General features: G+C 33.3%; 1 protein-coding gene across 2 annotated transcripts in view; it reads right to left on the minus strand.

The window, feature by feature from the left end:
• The window catches only part of TENT2 (terminal nucleotidyltransferase 2), a 62,758-nt gene that overhangs the window by 12,626 nt on the left and 24,988 nt on the right, over window positions 1-25,144 (minus strand). For both annotated transcript variants that reach the window (XM_077866949.1, XM_077866955.1), the window contains exons 8-12: window positions 24,090-24,159; window positions 17,757-17,833; window positions 17,259-17,387; window positions 12,493-12,536; window positions 4,635-4,771 (exon numbers count right to left, since the gene is read on the minus strand). In XM_077866949.1, the coding sequence (XP_077723075.1) occupies window positions 4,635-4,771; window positions 12,493-12,536; window positions 17,259-17,387; window positions 17,757-17,833; window positions 24,090-24,159 (457 nt within the window). The remainder of the gene's footprint in view (window positions 1-4,634; window positions 4,772-12,492; window positions 12,537-17,258; window positions 17,388-17,756; window positions 17,834-24,089; window positions 24,160-25,144) is intronic.

Consider the following 25,144-nt stretch of genomic DNA (forward strand, 5'->3'; position numbering starts at 1 on the left):
TAATCACTCCGTCCCCTTTGAGACATTTTCCCCCCTTTGGATTATAAGACAACACATTCTATTGGCTTTCCTTCTATCTCGATGATCCTTCCTTTTTGACATAAATTAGTTCCTTCTTACCCCTACCTCATTTTTATTTCATTTTTGTATTATGAAATTTTTTTAAAGATTTTATTTATTTATCTATGAGAGAGACAGAGAAACAGGCAGAGACACAGGCAGAGGGAGAAGCAGGCTCCTTCCAAGGACCAAGGGATAACGACCAGAGCCGAGGGCAGACACTCAACTGTTGAGCCACCCAGGCATCCCTGTATTATGAAATTTTTCAAAGAGAAAAACTGAAATGCATAAAACTCAAAAACAATTCAAGAGTTGTTAACATTTCACACATTTGCTTGTGTACATGTGCATGTTTTGAACCGAACTATTTGTTTAGCTGTGGATATCAGGAAACTTCATTTCTTTATTCTTTGGCATGTATCTCCTAAGAATAAGGCCATTTCCTTTATAACACCAACAGCATCTAGAAATTAAAAGTAACTCAAATGCCTTTCATAATTCCTCCACCCTAATCAGATTACAATCAAGGTTCTTGTATTTGATGGTTTCAGCTCTTTAACTTGGAAAAGTTCTCACACTTATTTTTTTTTAATGGCATTGACGTTTTAAGAGAGTAGGATCATTTTTCAAAGAATATCTACATTTTGAATTTCTCTCTCTTTACTGTGTCATTTAACATATTCCTGTATCTTATGTATTTCCTATAAATCCCTTAACATTGGGCCTTTTTCCTATCTATATTTCCTTGGTTTTCTCAAACAGATCATAGCTGTAAATACCATTTACCTGTTGACAACTCCCAAATATATAACACTAACCATGCCTCTCTCCTGAACTCTAGATTTGTATATCCAACTATCTACTCAATACCTCCACCTAAATATTTTGTCAATCGTACAAAATCTTAAAATCAAGAACACCCCTCCTTTGCTCTCCCCATCATACCCAATGGCAACTCCATTGTTTCAGTTGCTTGGGCCAAAAACTTAGAAATCATTTTTGACTCTCAGCTACATCTAATCTGTTGCAAATCAATATACAAGTGCAATCTGGCCACTTCTTATCCACTTCCACTGTAACCATCTTTATCCAAGCTACATCCTTTCTCTTAGATTATTGTAATATCCTGAGTAATCTCTTTCCTTCTGCTCTTGGCTCCCTTTAGTCTATTCTTACCTGTGACAAATCAAAGCAGATTACATCATTTCTCTACCAAAACCTCTCCAGGGTATCCCACGTCACCCAGAGGAAAAGCCAAAGTCACCCAAATTAACCAGATTAGATGGCCTACATGACATGGACTTTCTTAATTCTCTTTGACAGCATTTTCTTCCATTCTCTTCCAGTCACACTGGCCTCTGCTGTTCCTTGAAGATGTTAGGCAAACCCCCACATTAGGGTCTTTGTCTTTGCACCTCCTTTTCCTTTTGTTTAAAAAGTTCTTCTCCATAAATACATAACTCACACATTCCTCTCATACAGGTCTTTATTAAAAGGTCACCTTTCCAGGGGACTTTTCTCTCACCATGCTAAGTATTAAATTGCAATGCAGGTATTATAATTGCAAAAACTGCATATATCAGAACCTTTTTTGCTTTTATTTTTCTCCACTTAATACTAACATACTATACTTTTTATTTGTTTATGGTCTATCTCTCCATACTACAATACATACTACAACGTAAGCTCCATGAAGACAAAGATTTGTGCCTATTTTGTTAACTGCCATATGCCCGGTGCACAGAGAAACAGCTTGATATGTAGTAGGAACTCACAGATCTATAAATTAAATGAGAGGGAAAAATGAGAGTAAGAAAGGAGACAGAAAAATTGGGGCTTTGTAATTTCCTTCTTAAAAAAATGTATTCAAAAAAATGTATTCAAATATGTAGGTATGGATTTTTAACTCAAGAGATAAGACTAGTAGTAATGGATGTGATTAAATAAATATCCAGGGAATAAACAGAATTACAAAATAGGTAAACTTACAAGGTTCCCAGAATCTCTAGCACTTAGAGTCTGTAAGATATTTTAAACTTAAATTTTTGTTTTATTTTGTTAAAATACAAAATTATTACATTCTGACTTTATTTTTTCCTAGATTCTCTGAGCAACCTGATCCTACTTTTTGGTCAGTTCCCTGTCCCAGGTACAGTTTTAGCAGCCTAGCTTCATTTTAAGAATTTTCAGCAGCGGGCAGCATTGGTGGCGCAGCAGTTTAGCGCCACCTGCAGCCTGGGGTGTGATCTTGGAGACCCGGGATAAAGTCCCATGCCAGGCTCCCTGCATGGAGCCTGCTTCTCCCTCTGCCTGTATTCCTGCCTCTCTCTCTATGAATAAATACAATATTTAAAAAAATTTTTTTTCAGCAGTAAGGTTTAGGAGAAAGCTGTGAGTAAAGTAGATAAGAAAATCTTAGTAATTTTTAAATGGCCATACAAAATTTCTGCAACATTTATTCCACATACTCAAGCATCCCTCAATAGGCACTTAATTCTGTCTTCAGGTAAAGAGAATTTTTAATTGCATATCTCAAAGTTTAGAAGAAATCCTTACAAACATTTCTAACAGCTGCCAGAATTCCTTTGCATAGCACCTAGTTCATTGCCATGACTACATTCCTGGCAGTGTTCCCTACAGTCAAATTTATGAAGATATCTGGTATGAAATAACAATACATTTGACAAATGCACTATATTATGAAAGAAGATTTATGTCTCCTAAATCATGCATCATCGTGATAACAAATGTATCCAAAAGTTCAAAACCTCTTTCGAAGTTTCAGCATCCTAGCCAGTATCATTTGGCACAACCAGCTAGTTTCTGTTAACATGAAACTAACACAAACCTGTTCATCTACCATCTTGTTTCAGTCCAGCAAAACAGCTGACTTTCAAGTCATTGGTATCTCGATGCTCTAATCCTAAACTATACATGGCAGAAAAATACCTTTTTTCTATGAATCATTTTCCCTCTCTGCAAACTTCACTAAATTTATGATTAAAAAAAAAAAAAGACGATGCCAATATATTCTAACAATTAAGAATGTGGTTTTCAAATCAGAGCTGAGACTACTGCCATGGGGGGGAAGTTTCAAGGACACAAATTCCCTAGGCCTCACAAGGGGTTACTATGAGGATTAAATGAGGTAATACATAGGAATCACTCACAATAACTAAGTAAATACTCACTAAACATCAGCTATTGTTATTGCAACATTTTATAAATCTTAACTCTAGAATAACCTTTATAGTCTGTTATGTTCCATATCTCATATAGTCTTAAATCTTTTCTCATCTTATGAATGAAGGCTCCTTCCTTTTCATCCTTGTTCTCTGGACTTACACTCTGGTCCTAGTCATCTTTAATGCTGATTATTATAACTTCATTCTTATTGAACTACTTTGCACCAGCACTTTTCCTACTCCTTTTCTTAACTTGATTCAGTAATTTTTAAGTCATCTTAAGGATCTTTGCAACATGTCTATAATTTTACCCTCTGCTTCAAAATTATTTATAGCAGGAATTTTTCAAGTACCTACTCTCAGCACTAGGCTAGGTACTGGAGACCCAACTGTAAACAAAACAGACACAATCTGGTGAAAGCTTTGCTTTGAGGAATTACTTCTTTCATGCCCTATGTTTCAAAACATCTGAGTCAGGTTTCTTCAGATCTACTCCATCATAGCAAGTAAGGCAATACCAACACTGCAGTAAGGTATTATAGTTAAGAGTATGAATTTTGCAGCTGTGTGATCTTAGGGCAAGTTTCTTCACCTCTATATATGCTTCACTGGTAAAATGCACTTGATATAATACCATATCATACGGCTATTATGTAAATAAGATGACACATATAATCTCTTTGGAACAGTTTTTCTCACCTAGTAATATTTATTTATCATAAATACTATTATGATTCCCTCTCCCCAAATCTTTTCAAAATGGTTACTGTACCCTCCTCCTCTAACTTTGTAAAACTCCTAAGTCCTTTCTCTTCTCCCCTCATCCCCTTCAAGCTTTTCAAAATTGATCAGAAGACCAGCAATCCCTAACTCACTCAATCTGGACTAAAAATTCTCTTAAACATTCAGTTAAGTCCAGCCTGATTATACACTTTAGTGTTCCTTGTTTACATAATACCCTCAGAAGAAAAAAGGAAAGGAGTTTTCCTTGGTTTTTATATACAAACACAACTATTTAGGTATCAAGTTAATCTTAGCTGTAGTTTTTACTATAAATCTTAACTTCCTAAAAACAGATGTTTCAAACTATACAGCACCTACACAAGGCTCACACAAACATTTATTCCAGTCCTACTATGGAAACAGGGAGCTAAACATAAAATGGGATCACTATTGAAATCAACTAAAACTGAGCTCACTGAACTATAATTTTTCATTAGATAGGAATATAAAATCTATTTAGTTTCTAATAATTAATTAGATACTAAGTTTTATAAACCACACATTTCCGCACAAGATCATAGCACTGAAATGAACAAATATAGCTTCTGACCAAAAGTGCAGCATTTACATATGTAAATGAATAAACACTATTTGAAGTTCACTTACTCAAATTCCGTAGCATAATATTTAAGAAAGCCCAGTAAGAGGTCCCCAAGATTTGATTCATTCTTCGAGAGGTAAGGAGGAACATTACATGGAGCTTGATGTACAAGGTGCAGCTGTATAGCCGGACTAAAAGATTCCTGTCAAAAAGAAAAAGCAGGAAATATAAAGCTACTTAAAACACACACTAAAAACTTTACAAATCCTGATCTAATGCTCTCTTAAGAAGAGAGAAGAAATCTTTATGTTGGCAGTTTGGAAATTAGAAGATTTTCTTCCACTTAACATTTCACCAGTGTATGGAGTATGCCAGAAAGTATCCAAAAAACTACTGACACTCTAAACCACAGCTGAGGCATATCGCTCAATTTAATCAAGTGGATCCCTGCAGTACCAAAAAGATTTTCTAACTCATAAATAAATCCTTACTGTACATACCAAGATTTCATCACATAACATACAGATTTCTTTATAAATGTACCTCCTTCTTAATTGCTTCTACAAAAAGCAGTTGTACTTTATAAGGGCTGTATTAAGATCAAGGTAAGAGCATTTTCTACCTGCCACTTAAATTTCTCTTATAGGCCATAAAAGAGACTAATACATGAATAGTACTTAAACCAATTTTAAGATTTTTAAAATTTTATTTCATTCTTGTATTTTGTATCTTAATGGGAAGAGAAGACAAGACATTCAACATGAATTGAACTTGAAAAGACAAAGAGGGCAGGGGAAAGAAGAAAGATAGGAAACAAACCAGCAAGTGATATTCAGCAAACTTTTATCACAATATTCATAAAGGAGGGTTAACATTTGCTTGTAATCCACACCCAAACAACACAATTAGAAAGAATACTATTGGGTACTTAACTCTTTTTGCCTACTCTATGCCATTCATTTTCGTATCTGATCCTTCCTCTATTAGAAGCAAGTTCTGGCTCTAAAACATACTAAATGAACTACAGAGATTCTCAGGTAATACATATTCAAATGTTAGAAAACTTTCTCTTTAAGGTAATTTGCACAGTTGCCCTTACGACATGTTTTCTACATTCCCCTTTGCCACCAGAGTAATAATAGATTTTTTTTTTTTTTTTTTTTTTAAGCAACCAGGTAGGGCAGCCTGCGTGGCTCAGCAGTTTAGTGCCGCCTTCGGCCCAGGGTGTGACTGGAGTCAAAGAATCGAGTCCCACGTCGGGCTCCCTGCATGGAGCCTGCTTCTCCCTCTGCCTGTGTCTCTGCCTCTCTCTCTCTCTCTCTCATGAATAAATAAATTTAAAAATAAATAAATAAAGCAACTAGGTAAGGCATGACAGTTCTTCTTAAGGTTCCCAAACACCTAACAAATTAACCTTGCATTTATGGATACCAATTCAATTAGTAATCCAACTTTAAAAAACAGAGGCTCCCCAAACAACTAAGTTGTAATACAGAGAAGCATAGTAGTGCATCTATTTAAAGGTAATCCTCAAAAATCATTAGTAAAAATAAAGGAGCAAGAAAATAAAAAATGCTCTCCCTTGTCCTATTACCTACAATTCTATCCATAATTTTTTAAAAGATTTTATTTATTTATTCATGAGAGACACAGAGAGAGAGAGAGGCAGAGATGCAGGCAGAGGGAGAAGCAGGCTTCATGCAGGGAGCCCAATGTGGGACTCGACTCCAGATCCTGGGATCATGCCCCGAGCCAAAGGCAGACACTCAAACGCTGAGCCACCCAGGCGCCCCTATCCATAATTTTTAAATACCAAGAAGTGATTACTTTTCTCTCAGAAGACAATTCTATTCCAACCACAGTTTGTAAAGCTGGCACTCCTAAACTGGGTCTTTCCCTTATACTTCTAGCAGATTTAGTATTACTTTAGGAGACTCAAGTAGTCTCCTAGATTTAGACAAATCTAATTTGTCTCTAAGACTAGGGGGAGTTAGGAAAGAAGTCTCAATTTATAATAAAGACTGAAGGCAGACGGAAGAGGCAAAGGTACTGCCTCTACTACCCTTTGTCTTTTACTTGCTAAGTGTAAAACTGGACTTAGGACAGTATTTTAAATAGTAGAATTTCAATCTTATTTTCTGGCTAAACAAAAATGTAGAACCTAAATTCAAATGAAAAGGAAAAGAAAAATGGGTCACTGTTGAATAGATTCAGCTCTGAAAGCTTACTAATTTTGTCGTCTATGACATAGCACAGTAAGCATTCAGTTTATGAACTGATGCTGAAATAAAAATCATCTTCTTACCTTAAGTTTAAAACTGAAACTTTAAAAATTTTTATTTTGTTCAATAATTAAAAGAAACGATTAGCAACTGTAGATTAACACTGAAGAGTTTTGATACCTACTCTACTAAAATAGTGAAATGTTTTTGGACCAACAATTTGACCAGTCTCCTCTTAGCTCCACTATTCTTTTTTATAGTCATACAAAAAGGGCCATGTCATACATACTAGGGGAAAACTGAATGAGAAATCTAAACTAAAAAAAAAAAAAAAAAAAAAATTTAGGGTTCAAAAGACACTACAAATAAAAATTGCATTTAACCATCAAAAATCCCCATTTTTTATAATCATTAACATTACAGAAAACTCCTCTGCTTAAGAAAAATTTCATCAAAAAAAAAAAAAAAAAAGAAAAATTTCATCAAAGAATTTTTTTTTTAAAGGGAGTTCTCCCATGCATACATATTTAAGAATAATATGTGTTACTTAGGACAGGATATGGGTGGGAAGAATTTAAGCTAACATATTAGAAAACACATAAAGACCAATCCAAAAGCCAAAGGAATTACAACCTAAATCCATGGAAAACCAATTTAACTGATACAATGTAACATCTAATTTTCAAAGCATTTGGGGAAGGTATTATCAATACTAACTGCTACTTGTTTTTAATATGAAGAAGACATCTTTATTACTTTTTAAGGTTGTATCTTATTTGGAGCCTCTAATAACCAAATCTGTAATGACATAATTCCTAAAAACATTTTCCAATTGATATTTGCCAACAGTTTTGAAGCTACATATCTTCCTTCAATCAACGCCAAGTTAAGAAAAATTTAATGGGCAACCCCTCAATAAACATCTGAAAAGCTTCACTTTTTTGTTTGTGTAATTGCCTATCAAAGGACACCTGGGTGGCTTAGATGTTGGGTGTCTGCCTTCGGCTCAGGGTATATGATAACCAGGGTCCTGGGATCGACTCCTGCATCAGGCTCCCCAAAGAGCTTCTCCCTTTGCCTATATCTCTGCCTCTCTCTCTGTCTCTCATGAATGAATAAATAAAATCTAAAAAAATAATAATTGCCTACCAAAAATGGCAAAAACATCTTGTGCCAAATTCCATTATTTTCTGAGACTGTGCCATAATATCTTACCTTCAAAATTTGGACAATTAAGTAAGCATTTTCTGGAATAAACTGGGCTGGCTAAACCTTTACTTGGTAACTGTTCTTTTAAAAAGATACAAGCCTTAGAGGTACCTGGGTAGCTCAATCAGTTGGATGCTGACTCTTGATTTTGGCTCAGGTCATGATCTCAGGGTCATGAGGTCAGGCTCTGTGCTCAGCATAGAGTCTACTTGAGATTTTCTCCCTCCCTCTCCCTCCACCCCCCCCCCTGCTTGCACACACGTGCTCTCTATCTCTCTCAATAAATTTATTCCCTAATCTATTTTTTTAAAGATTTTATTTTATTTCCTTTATAAATAGGGAGTGGGTGAGCAGCATGAGAGGTGGAAGGAGAGAGAGAGGGGAAGCAGACTCCTGGCATCAGGCTCCACACTCAGCTCAGAGTCTACTTGAGATTCTCTCCCTCTCCATCTGCCTCTCTCCCCATGTGTACATGTGTGGATGCATGCTCTATCTCTCTAAACAAATAAAAAATATACTAAAAAAAAAAAAAAGATACATGACTTAAATGAAGGATGACTGTTTTCTACCTCCAGGCAAACAAAGAAATTTAAGTTATATACTATTCTAACAATATGAATTATTAGAACCTGGATATAAACACTGAGTAAGGTCTCAAAGAAAAAGATAACTGATATAGAGTACTTAAGCAGAGTTCTGCCTGAAGAGAGAAAGACCTAAATGATATTGAAGTTCTACCAAGCTTTCCTAGTTGTATGTAGATTACCACTAATTGGTGATAACATGTTAAAGACACGATCATTAAATTTCCTTTAAATTATATCTGCTTTTAGTAAAAAGTTTAAAGTTTTGAAATCAACATAAGTATCATAAAGAAATACTATGATGAAGTGGTTAAGAGCATGAGCTTGGGAGTCAGATCTAACTTTGAAACTATTAGCCATATGAATTTAATCAAAGTACTTAGCTCTCCAAAGGTTCAGCTTCTTCATCTACAATATAAGAAAAATAACAGTACTCATAGAACAGTAATATGAATTAAATGATACAATGTATGTAAAGCATAGCAGCAATAGAATTCCCTATATATTATTTAGTATATGCCAGGCATCATTATCGTTAGAACTACAATTCATACAATGCAGGATGGTTACCTACTGAAATAATGTATTTCAAAATTAACTTCCTTATAACTTTTAAAATTTAAGTAGTATCAAATTTAAGAAAATGTTTCTTATCAAAACAGACTTCACCAAAATTTTTAAATTTCTCTTTTTAAAGGTATTCATTTATAGCCTGTTTTACATAACTAAAATCCTTCAACATATTATATGCATTTTAAAATTGAAAAAAGTTGCTATATGTGTATACATATGCATATATGTAAAATTTAATATATTTTCAATATACAACTGCACAGAGGAATTCTACATTCTCAGAATTTCTAATCTCATAACTATAAAAATGGCATTCTGGAATATGAAGATACCATTAGAGAAAGAAACAAATATAAGTTGTCTTCTAAATGTAGGTAAATCTCATAATATGCTTGCATTAAAATAAAGATCCCCTCCATAAGCTTACCCTGAGTTTCTATATGTGAATTTTCTCAATTTCCTTGTTTAACTCCATACTAAATATTCTGTCCTCTATGACTCATGTTGCCTTTTTAAATCAATAAGAATTAAGTAGTAATAAAACTATACTATATTAAGATACAGCTTTAAAAACAGAGGCACGGTTATAGTCTTTCATCCTTTTCTTGCCTAATTTAGTATCCTAACTGAATTAAAACACCAAACCCATTTTTAAAATAAATATATTACCATAAGTTTGAGAAAATATGAAAATAACTTAAAAAAAGCATAATACATTTAACATGTTATTCTATTCCAAAGTTTTTATCCTACTTTTAAAATTCTGTTTAACTATATTAGAGAAGCTCAAAATTTAAAAGAACCTTGTTCCTTTGTAAAATAACAAAGTTTTTTTTCTTACTATAAAGTTTTAAGTCATTCTCAAACTTATTTATACAAGCTGAAATTCTGTCATACATGTTTTTCATAAAGAATAGTTTATCTGTACAGAAACAATCAGATATACACAAATGATATATTACTGAATACTACTATCATTTTGTCTTAGCACAGAAAAAGAGAAAAAATATCAGTTTCTGGATCCATAATTTGTGACTGTACAGCTTAAATGAATAATATAACATTCCTAAGACTTAGTTTCTTCATCTGTGAATCAAGGATAATAATACTATAGAAGTTTACTTGTTTAGGATTAAGGATGGATACTGTAGATAAAATTTATAGAGTACAGACATAAAATAGATACTAAATAAGCTGATTTGTTTGTTCCATTTGATGGACCACTGAGAAAAGCACTCTACTGATAAATCACCTTACAGATTTCAGATAAAATTTAAAATCTTGTTAGAGTGGACAGTAAGTCCTTAACCATGTAAGCATCAACCTTAAAGATAATGTACTTTAAATATTTATGATAATGTAACCACACCTGAAAGCAAATTAAGACATTCTTAAATCTAGCAGGTCTTGCTATTTGTATTTTTAAGGACTTGGAGCTGAACTCCAAGTATTAATCTAGCTCCTTATTACAGGTACAGAAATAAGATTATTACCAAAACGGGTGGAGAGTGTAGGGTGAAGATGGTGTATGTAAAGAGAAGTCAAAACTCTGTCATGGGGGAAAGCCAGTAATTAGAAACGTGAAAGAGAAGTAAAAAATGAGGCTCTTTAAATTAAGATATACTAGTTAAGAACCTGGGTATCCAATAATAAAAGCAGTAGGTCTATTCTGTTCTCCAGCATAGTGCATTACACTGAGATTTCATTAGTGTTTTATATTAGTAAAAAAGAGCTCATGTAGCACAGGGTTTTAACTGAGATTTCTGTAGAAGAATCTGTTCCATACAGAATAAGAGACTAAAGGATAAGTTTAACCAGTAGATGCTTTGTATGTGAAAAATATACACAGCTCTTTCTATACTGAAACCTAGGTCTTAAAGAACAAAAAAGTTGGGACAAAAAAATGAAACAGTAAACACCCAGTCATCATCTTTGACCTTTCAGTATAAGCTAAAGAGTCAATACTTTATTGGAGGGAGAAAACTATGCAAGGTTAAGGCCAAAAGTTCAAGTTACTTTTATTTCTATACCTTCTGATGCTTTCATTTTCATAATGTTTATGAAAGCATAAATACTGATCCCTAGCAATAACTGAAATTCATTACAATAGTTCTTCATAACAGTAGAAATTAGTTTTTAAAATGAGAAACACAGGATATCCAGATTCCAGAAGATTCTTATAGATGGTGTCTTTACCACATGATCCACCACAAACTGGTGGGTCCTCATTACAAGAAAACTCTATCACAATGATTCTTTTATTACCCAGCATCTTGCATGTGTGCATTACAATAACAACCCATGTTCAAAAACAGAACATCAGTTCTTCTCCATTATCAAAAATTAAGCTATATTTAATTTAGACTCCAGTCAAGTAGATTCACATTTTGTATGATACATACAAAGTATGTCCTTTGAAAATTGATCACTCAAGCCAGATACTGTGTTTTGCAACTATTTAGTAAGTTTAGAAAACAGCTCTTTTTTAAGTTTATAAAACAGGTAAAAATTATATGGTTTCAGAAGGTTAAACAATCTAAACAGATAGTTACATATTTCCAAATAACCAGGAATAAGGATGACTATGAAGGAAAACAGAAACAGTAGGACTATAAAACAAGAAAACAGAATTCTGGAAAAAAGAACACAAAAAACTGGAAAATAAATAATAGTAAATAGTATATAGATTGCGAGTATGTACATGACCTACGTTTCTCTAAACTCAAACTGAGTACATACCAAACTTTTCCTACTAAGCACACTTCACTTCTTTAATGTTTCCAATCAACTTCAGGAGTCTTAATATTATGCACACAAGGAGCATACTGATGTTACTTCTTTTGGGTATGACTTGGTGAAATCAAATGAAAGATAAAATGATTATCCAATTGTTCAACTTTTTAATTTTTTCCCCTGCTTTCAAAGTATACATACATTGGGATGAAAAACTTCTGAGTTACTAACTAGAAAAATGCTATAAAACTATAATTGAAAATAGCATGAAGAAAACTAGAATGAGTTTAACTGGGCCTTGACCAATTGAGCATATTTAATTCCTATTTGGGATAATCATGAGCATCATGCAAAAAATTCTACCATTAACATAAATGACCAGACTGTCTGACAATAACCAAATAAAATATCACAGTCTTCCAAAAAAGTATGTGAAGTATTTTTAATGTGCTGGTGGCCAATGCCTCAGCCTGTATAAAAAATGTTATCATATAGTTAGAAGGTAACTATTACACCTTTTATATTCACATTAATACTGCATATAATAGTTCCACATATACTTGTCATAATATGTATTATAATAATTTATAAGAAACACTTACTGGGTAAATTTTTTGGATGGATGGAAGGATGGGTTCAGGTAGGGCTATAAAAAAAAAAGTTTAAAGCTTCCGTGATTCACATAATTCATTTTACAAAACAATAATTTGTAAGCTACACCCCAAGTATAAGACTATAAGGGTTTCTGCTTAAATTCAACAGTTTCTGTATATTTTGTGAATTAATTCTGATCCCTAAAAATTTAAATTTCAAATATATCTAAGTTGATAACTTAAGGTTTGTTAATAAACTATGTATGCTTCTATATAAACCAATGTTCTTTAAACATGGTTTTAGAAAAATAGGCCATCAATGGACACACATCATTTGGTCCAACATCAGACACAAACACGAAATAAGCAAGACAAGGATTGTTCTACAGATATTGAATGGACACTGTTAAGATGGATGTAGCTACTAAAAAGAAAAAATTTAAATACAGTCCAATGATATTGTATCATGAAAGAACAACATCTGTATCATAACTGCCCCCTTTATTTTTAATTTCTCAGTTTTAGGAAACTGATCTACTGGGGAAAAAACTGAAAAACAATCTTCATCTTCACAAATTTTTATAAAGAAGGCCTCAACAAGTTTAGAAATATAAATCAGGATATTTATACCACAATTGGCTATAAAAAAATAAAAATTTCATATAAAGGAATCATTATCTTCATAAATTACTTTTTTAATTGTCATTCTTCATTCTTCAATAGCTTTACCAAAATCCAACGTCATTAAATGCATTAACAGTAATTCCACATTATAGTATAAAGGGAATAAAATGAAAAGCAAAATGCTTAATATTCACAATAAAAAAAATACAATATCTTGAGTACGGTAGGATACAAGTAATGTATTTTTCAAGATTTAAGATTAAAGACCAAATATAATACTGTATGATAAACTACGTATTTTTTAAGAATTAGAGATACATTATATATAATTAAGTAAACTCAGTAACCATTATCTTTAATTTGCAACATAGCAAAAACCTTTTTAAATGACTTCTAGAATACATTAGGTACACAAAACCAATCATTATTACCAACTTATCTCCAACTGTGACTATAAATGTATACATTTCTATCCCATAGTATTTATATCTCTCTTCTGTATCATGCCTCATATCCAAGTTGAAATTGGAATAAAATAAAATTCCATGATACTCTTGAATGTTCAGTGTGTGACTGAGGGAAAAACTCCTTACTTACCGGAACCACTCTTAGGAAGTAAAAATATTTTTCCCAGAGTCATTCAAATGCTCAAAATTCTAGAAGATCCTACAAATAAACTCAAGCCCCAGTTATTTTAATCCTAAAAGTCTTTATATTCATATAATATTTTTAATGACTAATAATTTTTGCTATAATACAGAAGTCAAACTGGAAAATCTTATGAGAAGTGAGTTTACTTATTTAAAAACCTGAATTCCTTTCTCACTGAAAACTCCTAATAAAGTAAAATTTTAAAAATGAAGAAAAGGTTATAGAGAATTAGAAAAAAAATTTTCTCACTCTAGAATAGTAACTGGAATGCTAGAAGAGAGAAACAAATACCAACCATTGCATTAGGGTCTTTCAATAGACAAAGAGCCTTTAGAACTAAGCAATTTGAGGGGCATCTGGGTGGCTGAGTCAGTTGATTTCAGCTCAGGTCATGATCTCAAGGTTGTGGGATCAAGCACCACATGAAGCTCCATGCTGAGTATGGAGCCTGCTTAAGATTCTCCCGGTCTGGGATCCCTGGGTGGCTCAGCTGTTTAGCACCTGCCTTCTGCCCAGGGCGTGATCCTGGAGACCCGGAATCGAGTCCCACATCAGGCTCCCTACATGGAGCCTGCTTCTCCTCTGCCTGTGTCTCTGCCTCTCTCTCTCTCCCTCTCTCTCCCTCGTGAATAAATAAATAAAATTTTAAAGAAAAAAAAAAGCAACTGGTATAGTATGGCAGTTATTTATTAACACTATCCTCATAGTAACCTCAAAGCCTTCAGTAGTTTTGCAAATGTTTATTTTACCCAAAGCAACATACATTCAGGAAGAATCTGGCTATAACATCTATTTTTTCTTCAAAATTCTGGACTTAAAACTTCTAAATTTCTCAAAAGCAAAATAAAACTTAGATTGCAGCATCTGATCAATCGATAACGCCTTCAGAATAACTACTCTCTAAGATTTTACTTTGCTTACGTTTCAGATGAGAGCTTTCTGGTCAAGCCCCCATAAATTTATACATATAAACATTCCATTCTGATCCATCAAAAATTCAACTAAAAATAGATCTTCAACAGCACTAAGCAACAATTCTGAGAATTCAAGAGTAATTTTAAAATGCCTGAGATAGTTCCAGGTCTGGTAACATGGTAAATAGTCTATGAATATTTCGTTTGTATTATTATTTCTAGCCAGTTGATACTTTTGCCTTTTTATTATTAACCTTAGATTGTCATTAAAAATTCTTGTCATTGAGGGATCCCTGGGTGGCGCAGCGGTTTGGCGCCTGCCTTTGGCCCAGGGCGCGATCCTGGAGACCCGGGATCGAATCCCACATCAGGCTCCCGGTGCATGGAGCCTGCTTCTCCCTCTGCCTGTGTCTCTGCCTCTCTCTCTCTCTCTCTCTCTGTGTGACTATCATAAATAAATAAAAAATTAAAAAAAAAAAAAAAAAATTCTTGTCATTGAGTTTTTGCCCGTCATACTTTCCTCAGTCACTTTCAAGCAAATGTAGTCTATTACTGTTGAAATTCATCATAGGAAATGTTTTCATCTTTTTCAACCTTTCTACATACAGAAGTCTGTTTCCTTTCTCTATTCATGGCAAAAAAAGATATTAAAAACATTTAAGAAATTAAATGAAACTTAAAGGTCCACCTAATCCAACTATTCCTGTTATAAGTAAGAATATTAAGATCAGAGAGATAGAATAGCTTGGCCAAAATCACAACTACTACTTCACTCTGGCGTGACTGGAACTGCTCAATACACCTTGCAGACTCTTGCATGATGAAAAAAATACAGCTACTTATTTCAACCTAATTTCTTCTAGTGAGGGGTAGCTTCTTAAAATTTGCCAAATAATTCAGTTATTCTTTAGTTCTGCATAGTTGAGGTCCTTTAACAAAGACCTAGAAACAGTGATTAGAGTGCCATTAATTACAAACTATCTCAGTAAATGGGACTGCTTTGTCAAAAGTAAAAAACCTTTAACAAAATCTAAACAAAATTTTAACATGATTTCTTAACACTGGTAAAATACTAATGTCTGAACTTTCAACTTGCTTGCCAAACCACCTTGGGGCACCTGTAATTAAAGTATATTTTTTCCCCCAAGATTTATTTATTTGAGAGGAGAGGGGCAAGGACAAGAGGGAGAAGGCAAAAATCTCAAGCAGACTCCCTGCCAAGCAGAGAGCCTGACTTGGGGCTAAATTGCAGGATCCAGAGATCATGACCTGAGCTGAAATCAAGAGTCTGATGCTTAACAGACGGAGCCACCCAGGCACCCCTAAAGTACACTTTCTCTAAAGACGACAATCAAATGTAATCCATAAAAATGGAAGGAAAGAGCATATATTATGGACGTTCATATATGTTAAATGCTGTAGTCAAATCTAATTTTTAAATCACAACTAGTGTCTATTCATTTTTTAGTTTCAGTTGTGACTTAAAAAGTACATTTGACTAAATCTAAATAATTGATAAATTTCTGACATAACATTTCAATATTTGTATACATATGAATATATATAAACTCTAATAGATACTATTCTTAAAATTGGTATCACATATATTAGAGTATATCATGGGTATTTTCTTAATATCATTAAATATTAGGGCATCATTTTTAGTGGCTAACATTATAATTATTTCAATTATTCCCCCATTCTTATAAATTTAGATTTCTAATCTTCTATTATTTTAACAAACACCATGAAAATCAGCCTTATATAAATCCGTGCATGCATCCCTGATTACCTTGGGATAAATTCCTAGAAATGGAATCACCAAATCACACTGAGCCAAAGGGTATGGACATAAATATCACTATGTTATATTTGCTTCCTAAACTATGGACATAACATTAACCCAGAACAGATCAGACCCTAGACATCCTGATAAAGGGTCTATTATATTAACATGAAGTCTTCTGCCCATTCTCCATGCCTGTTCACAAGGAATAAAAACTTCTTTGACCAAAAAGAAAATCCTGCCTCAAGTGAAAAATTAAAAAAACATGATGAATGGTGCTTGAGCTTATTTTTATAGACCTTCTGAACATGCATGTGCCTCAACATAATGGGTCCACAATACAGCAGTAAAAGTTCTTTGAATTCAAAAGTTAATACTGAAAAACTATCATAAAATAAAAAACACAGTGAAACTTCCTTATGTTTTCCAGAAAATAACATTTCTTCTTTTGGAGGTGGCGGGGAGTTTACAGTCAGACGGAGAGAGAAAAATCTTAAGCAGGCACTATGCCCAGCCCAGCACAGAGCCCAGTGCAGGCGCTTGATCCCATGATCCTGAGAGCATGATCTGAGCCAAAATCAAAAGTTGGATGCTTAATGGATTGAGCCACCCAGGTGCCCCCAGGGAGTAATATTTCTAAAACATTTGTTCAGAGCAATGAATTAAGAAATATGGTTTTATAGGTCTTAAAAAGAACTTTTTAAAATAATACTGTTTGAAGATAGTCAAGAGAGAAGACATCATAATGAAGTTTAACTGTGTTTTCACTTTAAAAATTGGGAAAAACCCAAAATACTTACTTTGTAAATAGTGCAAAACCATCAATACAAGACTATAGCTGCTTAAAGTACCACGACTGGCATCATTTATTTCATGGTGACTCGCCCACTTCTTAATCACCAGTACTAACGGACGAACTCGATTTTCAACTGAAAGTAAAATTAAAACTTAAAAATGATAAGAAATTATTGTTTCTTTGAAAGTTTATATCATTTCCCAACTCCAACAAAGAGTATTGCCTCCCTGTTTATTAAATATTATGTTCACCATAAATATGCCTTACTTTTAAAAGGTATCTTAATCACCTTTTAAAATTATCAATTATTAAAATTTGTTTTATTGACCTATAACTCTGGTAGTATATAATTTTAGTGTAGCAATATATTATACATATAATAAAATGAGATACTATACATAAACATAATTAAACAGATGTCAGTATTTATTACAAACACCTTTAAAAAAGAATAAAGAATGAAAGATATAGAGAAGATGACAATTATTTGGAAATAACTTACGGTATGCATAAGTTCTGAGAAGGAATGTGTTTCTTATTCCAACAATATTGTTTACATTCAAGTCAAATTCCACACAACTGTGAAAAAGAGAGAAAAACACTTTAGCTCAAGTGTTTAAACAAACTCACTCCCTAAAATAATATCCACTACCCAATGATGTAAAAATATCATGAGCCCAAAGGCCCAATACTTTAAAATGAGGCATAAAGAAATAAGAATAAATATACTCAGTATATCATTTTAATATGATTTAGTATATATTATAAATATAAAAACACGATTATAGTTGTAAGATCTACAATGTACTAACGCTCCAATTATTCTCAATAAAAGAAATTTTTAAATTTTGCAGTCCTTTCTAGATAAAATTATGTGACCAAAACCATTCCTGATCAAGTTACACATTCTTAACTAATTTGGAACTAAAGCATCATTTGCTTTAAAAAAAAATAGGAATAAATGCCAAATAAAATATAGGTTTAAAAAAAAAAGAATCTATACATCATATTCCCTCTAAAAAGGATAAGACATAAATAAGATACAAATTATAAAATTATGCCAAATTTAGCTACTGATATCTGAGAAGAACAAACACATAACAGAAGGGTTACTTCTTTGAAAGCAAAGATACCGTGCAATTCACAATTTAGAAAATAGGGCAATAATGATGAGATCTACAAAGAATACTTAAATCCAAAATGAAAGGAAAGATTAATGTAAATATATTATCAAGCCCAACTTCTGAACAGAGTTTTTCTATGAAAGACTGCCTAAAATAAAATTTAATAAAATTTCCTTCTATAAACTTTTAATTATAAAATTTGACATTTACCAATCCAGATTTTCTTGTTTTGTGAAATGAAATCCTATAATCTTTCCATTAACCATGCATATTACTAAAAGTGGATAGTAGTGTTAACACTTCAGATTGCCTTTGGGAAACTTAAAGCAACAAAGGAGTTATTACATTCTTTAATTGCCATCTGTGCAAAGGCTAATACCAAAACCAATTTGCACTTCCTTTATGTAACTCAATAAAGAGGAAAAAACAGAAGGAAACCAGTTTGCAATTAAAAACTTTTCCAAAAATATGATTTCAGAGCTTTATAAATATCCACAGTACTTGCTTCAAATTCTACTTCTGGAAATACTAAAGTAATCCTATATATGGAAAAAATTTTATTTACAAAATGCTTATTCTAACAGAAGAATAAGTAAATTAATCACAATATATTCACTCAATGAAATACTAATGTAAAGCCATTAAAAACGAAACCAGGGCAACGCAGGTGACTCAGCAGTTTAGCGCCACCTTCAGCCCAGGGCCTGATCCTGAAGAGGCAGGATCCAGTCCCATGTCAGGCTCCCTGCATGGAGCCTGCTTCTCTCTCTGCTTGTGTCTCTGCCTCTCTCTCTCTGTCTCTCATGAGTAAATAAATCTTAAAAAAAAAAAATGAAACCAGAAAAATATTCAATGATATAACCAAATACCCACGATAAATAAAAAATTATAATCTCAATCTTAATTCTAAAAACTCTTATGCATTCATATATATTCATAGAAGGACTGTAATTTTACACCAAAATGTTAACATCACTTATCTTTGGGTGTTAGAATAGACTTTTTTTTTTGTAATGGTCAGTATAGAGAAGAAATATAAACGGGTATTTATAAAGAACACTTAACAATGAAAAAAGTTTGCGTAATTATCTTAAATACAAAAAGAAATGCACCCAACACAGGAGCATCCAAATATTTTAAGCAGTTAATAACAAACATAAAGGAAATAATCAACAGTAATACAGTAACAGTGGGGGACTTTAACATCCCACTTAAATCCAAATAGAAAATCAACAAGGATACAGTGGCTTTGAATGACACATTGGACTAGATGGATTTAACAGATATATTCAGAACATTCCAGGGGATGCCTGGGTGGCTCATTGGTTGGGCATCTGCCTTGGCCCAAGACATGATCCTGGTGTCCCAGGATGGAGTCCCACATCGGGGTCCCAGGATGGAGTCCCACATCGGGCTCCCTGCATGGATCCTGCTTCTCCCTCTGCCTGTGTCTCTGCCTCTCTCTCTCTGCATCTTTCATAAATAAATAAAATTAAAAAAAAAAAAGAACATTCCATCCCTACACAGTAGAATACACGTTCTTCTCAAGTGCACAACAGGGCATTCTCCAGATCGCATATTAGGCAACAAAACAAGTCTTAATAGAATTCAAAAAAATAGAAGTCATTCCATGCATCTTTTCTTGACCACAAGACTATGACGCTAGAAATCAACCCCAAGAAAAAAAACTGGAAACAACACAAATACAGGGAGATTTAACATGCTACCAAACAATGAATGGGTCAACCCAAAAATCAAAGAGAAAATTTAAAATTATACGGAGACAAAAATACAATAACCAAAAATCTTGGGAAAGCAGCAAAAGTGGTTCTGAGGGGGAAGTTTACAGCAAAATACGCCTACCTCAAGAAGTAATAAAAATCTCAAATACACAACCTAAACTTACACCTAAATGAGCTAGAAAAAGAACAAAAGGGACGCCTGGATGGCTCAGCAGTAAGCACACCTGCCTTCGGCTTAGGGCATGATCCGGGATGGAGTCCCACATCAGGCTCCCTGCATGGAGCCTGCTTCTCCCTCTGAGTATGTCTCTACCCCTCTCTTTCTCTGTCTTTCAAGAATAAATAAATAAAATCTTTAAAAATAAAAAAAAAGAAGAAGAGCAAAAACCCAAAACCAGTAGAAGGAAGGAATAGAGATTAGAGCAGAAATAAATGAAATAAAAACTAAAAATAACAATATAACACACCAGTGAAACGAGCAGCTGGTTCTTTAAACTGATAAACTTTTAGTCAAAAAAAAAAAAAAAACCTTTAGTCAGACTCATCAAAAAAAAAAGAGAGAGTGAGAGAATGAGAGAGAGGACTAAAACAAAATCATAAACGAAAGAGGAGAAATAACAACCAACATCACAGAAATACATGGGATATAAAAGGATATTATGAAAAATTATATGCCAACAAATTGGACAATCTAAAAGAAATGGGTAAATTCTCAGAAATATATAACCTCCCAAAACTGAATCAGAAAGAAACAGAATATATGAACAGACTGAATACTAGCAATGAAATTAAATTAGTTTTCAAAAAACTTCCAGCAAATAAAAGTCCAGGACCAGAAGTCTTCACAGGTGAATTATAGCAAATATTCAATGAAGAGTTAATATGCATTCTCCTCAAACTATTCAAAAAAATAGAAGAAAAGGAAAATTTCCAAATTCATTCTATGAGTCTTGCACTACCCTGATAACAAAACCAAATAAAGATACACAAAAAAAGAGAACTACAGGCCAGTATCTCTGATGAATACAGATGTAAATCCTCAACAAAATATTATCAAGCCAAATCCAATCCAACAACACATTACAAAAATCATGACAATCAAGTGGGATTTATTCCTGGGATGCAAGGGTGGGGCTCAATATTTGCAAATCAATCGTGACACATTACATCTATTAGAAAAAGAATAAAAACCATATGAACTATCTCACCATAACAAAGGCCAAATATCGAAAAGCCCACAGCTAACATCATACTCAACAGTGAAAAACTGAGTGCTTTCCCCCTAAGAGCAAGACAAGGATGCCCACTCTCCCCATTTTTATTCAACAAAGTACTGGAAGTCATAGCCTCAGCAATCAGACAAGAAAAAGGAATAAAAGGCAACCAAATCAGTAAAAAGAAATAAAACTTTTACTATTTGCAGATGACATGATACTATGTATAGAAAACCCAAAGACTCCTTCAAAAACTACCAGAACTGATAAATGAATTCAGTAAAGTTGCAGGATACAAAATCAATATACAGAAATCCATTTCTTTTTTTTTTTTTTTTTTAATTCATGAGAGAGAGAGAGAGAGAGAGAGAGAGAAGCAGGCTCCATGCAGGGAGCTCGATGTAGGACTGGATCCCAGGCCTCCAGGATCATGCTGAGGGTGGCGCTAAACCCCTGAGCCACCGGGGCTGCCCCATTAGTGTATTTAAGAGCAAAGGAAAAAAAAAAGAAAAACCAGTAAACAGATTCTTATCTACAGAGAACAAACTGATGGTTACCAGAAGGGAGATGGGTAGCAAATAGGTGAAACAGGTGATGGAGATTAAAGAGTACACTTATTGTGACGAGCACTGAGTAATGCACAGAATTGTTCAATCACTATATTCTACACTTCAAACAGAACTGTACGTTAACAATGTTATTAAAATGTAAAACTAAAAAAAGAGAAGAGAAGAGAAAAGAAGAGAAGAGAAAAGAAAAAAGAAAAGAAAGAAAAGAAGAGAAGAGAAGAGAAGAGAAGAGAAGAGAAGAGAAGAGGAGAAGAGAGAAAGAAAAGAAAAGAAAAGAAAAAAGAAAAGAAAAGAAAAGAAAAGAAAAGAAAAGAAAAGAAAAGAAAAGAAAAGAAAAGAAAAGAAAAGAAAAGAAAAGAGGTATGCCTAGGTGGCTCAGCTCAGCTCATTAAACATCTGACTCTTGTTCTCAGCTCAGGTCTTGATCTCAGGGTTGTGAGTTCAAAACCCACCCAGTGTGGAGTCTACTCAAAAAAAAAAAAAAAAAAGGTTTTTTTTTAAGATTTTATTCATCTGTTTATGAGAGAGAGAGAGAGACAGAGAAAGAGAGAGGCAGAGACACAGGCAGAGGGAGAAGCAGGCTCCATGCAGAGAGCCCCATGTGGGACTTGATCCCAGAACCCCAGGATCACGCCCAGGGCCAAAGGCAGGTGCTAAAGCCGCTGAGCCACCCAGGGATCCCCAAAAAAACCTTTTTTTTTTTTTAATTAAAAAAAATTTTAAACTACACAAAAAGGAATAAAATTTTTATATAATTACAACTACAACCATGTATTTTTAAATGATTATAATAAGCTAATAGTTTTATTTATATTTATCTCTCCTATAAAGTGCTTTAGAAGACTCTACCATTATTTTTTTGATGATAATTCAATAAATAATTATAGATTAGATGGATATATGGATGAACGGAAGGGAAAGTGTGAGCCAGGCATATATCTAAGAATTTGCTTAAAATATATATATTCAGTCAATTCTAATTATTTGCAGTACTTATGCTTTATAAAGTCACTATAAACATTGAATTAGAGAATATAAAACCACTGCTCCTAAAGGAAACAAAGGATTAGGTTTCTACAAGACTTTAGTCAAAACATTTTCATCAATCCATCAAAACGTGACTTTTTTTTATGTGTTTCCATTTAAAGACACCTTGTTCACTGACAATGAACTCACGGCCAGAAGTACTGTAACTCATGCCTGAACAAAGCATATCTAATACATATATTTCCTCCATAAGGCACATCACAGCTTTGTACACAGAAACAATAGACAATAACTTAGTACTATGCTCTGGGGCCATTTTAAACAGCAAAGTTGTTCATAAAAAGGACCAAAATGTAAAAAACACAGCACTAACTGGACAGTGAAAAGAATAACTATTTACAGTATGAGAGGTGAAATAAGACAGAAGTGTCACATTGTTTAGCATCAGCTAGAAACCTATGCATTGAGTGACTGAGAATTTTCTCCACTCTGCACATGTCTAACAAATAACCATGAAAGTGCTGCTATATTAATTTGGGGGGTTACGAAATAAATTTCATCAAGTAGACAAATTCATAAGGAATCCATGAATAATGAGGATCAACTGTTTATGTAAACAATTTCAGTATAACTTTTATAAAACTGGACTAGAAAACCTAATTTTTCACAATTCTATCTATTCTTTAGAGAACAGTTAAGTATTGTTTAACCATGAAACAGCCAATAACTATTTACATTTTATATTCAAAGATTATATAAAAGATTCCAATCTCAATGCCCATAAGAATTTCAGAACCCAGGCTGGTAGAGTGTACTGATAGATGTAATTACATTTATAATAACACCCTTGATATAAAGACACATCAAATTTCATCAATTAAGATATATTCTGAAGAGTGATTACATTTCCAAAAGGCAAGAGATCACTAAAAAATGTGAAATGTAAATAAAATACATTCTTTAAAATGGATAGTTTCAAACACTTGAAATGTCAAGCAGAATAACCAAGTACAGTTAAGCATAAAAAATTGCTCAGACTATTCCAACAAATCATCTCAAAGACCAAACCAAGCAGTTCTAAGAACTGATGAAAATAAGCTATTATATGTTGTAGCATATATTTCTTAATTATCTACATCAAAAGAATATCTAAAAATGATCTAAAGCAACTGAAAAAGGGAAATTCAACAATGACTTACCTGACTTTATCCCTGAACTTCACAATTGGCACTTTTGCTCGAATCAGCTGAGGTCTCTCAATGTAGCCAGCTGAAGGATAAAAGATAATGTGAATATTCTCAAATTCATACTGTCCTAATGCACATTTTTAAAAAACAGTATTTTACTAAACTAAAATAATTTAAGAAAACAATCTTTGATAAGAAAGCAAAGACATTATCAAAGTCTAAGACTCAAACTTCCAATACTATTTAGAGGGATTTATATTAAAATTCAGAAATGTGGTCTAATATCTAACAATATTCATAAAGAAATTCATCACAGGGGATCCCTGGGTGGCTCAGCGGTTTGGTGCCTGCCTTTGGTCCAGGGTGTGATCCTGGAGTCCCGGGATCAAGTCCCACATCGGGCTCCATGCATGGAGCCTGCTTCTCCCTCTGCCTGTGTCTCTGCCTCTCTCTCTCTCTCTCAGTCTGTGTCTCTCATGAATAAATAAATATTAAAAAAAAAAAAAAGAAAGAAATTCATCACAGCATTATAAACATGAAAAATATCTAGGTTAGCATCAGTGGGACAGCTAAATTCTGGCACAGCACAAAGCAAAATATTATGGTAGCCATAAAAATGATATTTACAAAGAGTCTTAAATGTGGAAAGGGGAAAGGCCTACAACATGATACATAGGGCAATGATATATATTTAAATAAGTATGATCTCTAAATGAAAGAATACATGTATACATGTCTTTCATTCATTCCATCAAACTTTAAATAAAACTGTTTGAAAATAATACATGTTCATTATAGATAATTAGGAAAATACAGAAATATATAAAAAAAGAACTGCAAATTTTTTCCAAAGGAACAATTTCCTAATGTTGCAACTAAAGAAAAACTAATACCAGTTTTAAAAATAAGAAATTTTCCTGGTAAAATGCTTTTACCACCCAAGTCATAATAGGATATGTCAAGCTTCAAATAGAATTTGTGTGCAGAAATTCAACAAGGTTCAATGAAAAATAAGATTAAAAGCTTCAAGTGCCAGATGCAGGTTCTGACAGCAACAAACTATACTC

This window comes from Canis aureus, chromosome 2, assembly GCF_053574225.1.
Source record: "Canis aureus isolate CA01 chromosome 2, VMU_Caureus_v.1.0, whole genome shotgun sequence".
In the NCBI taxonomy this organism is placed as follows: Eukaryota; Metazoa; Chordata; class Mammalia; order Carnivora; family Canidae; genus Canis; species Canis aureus.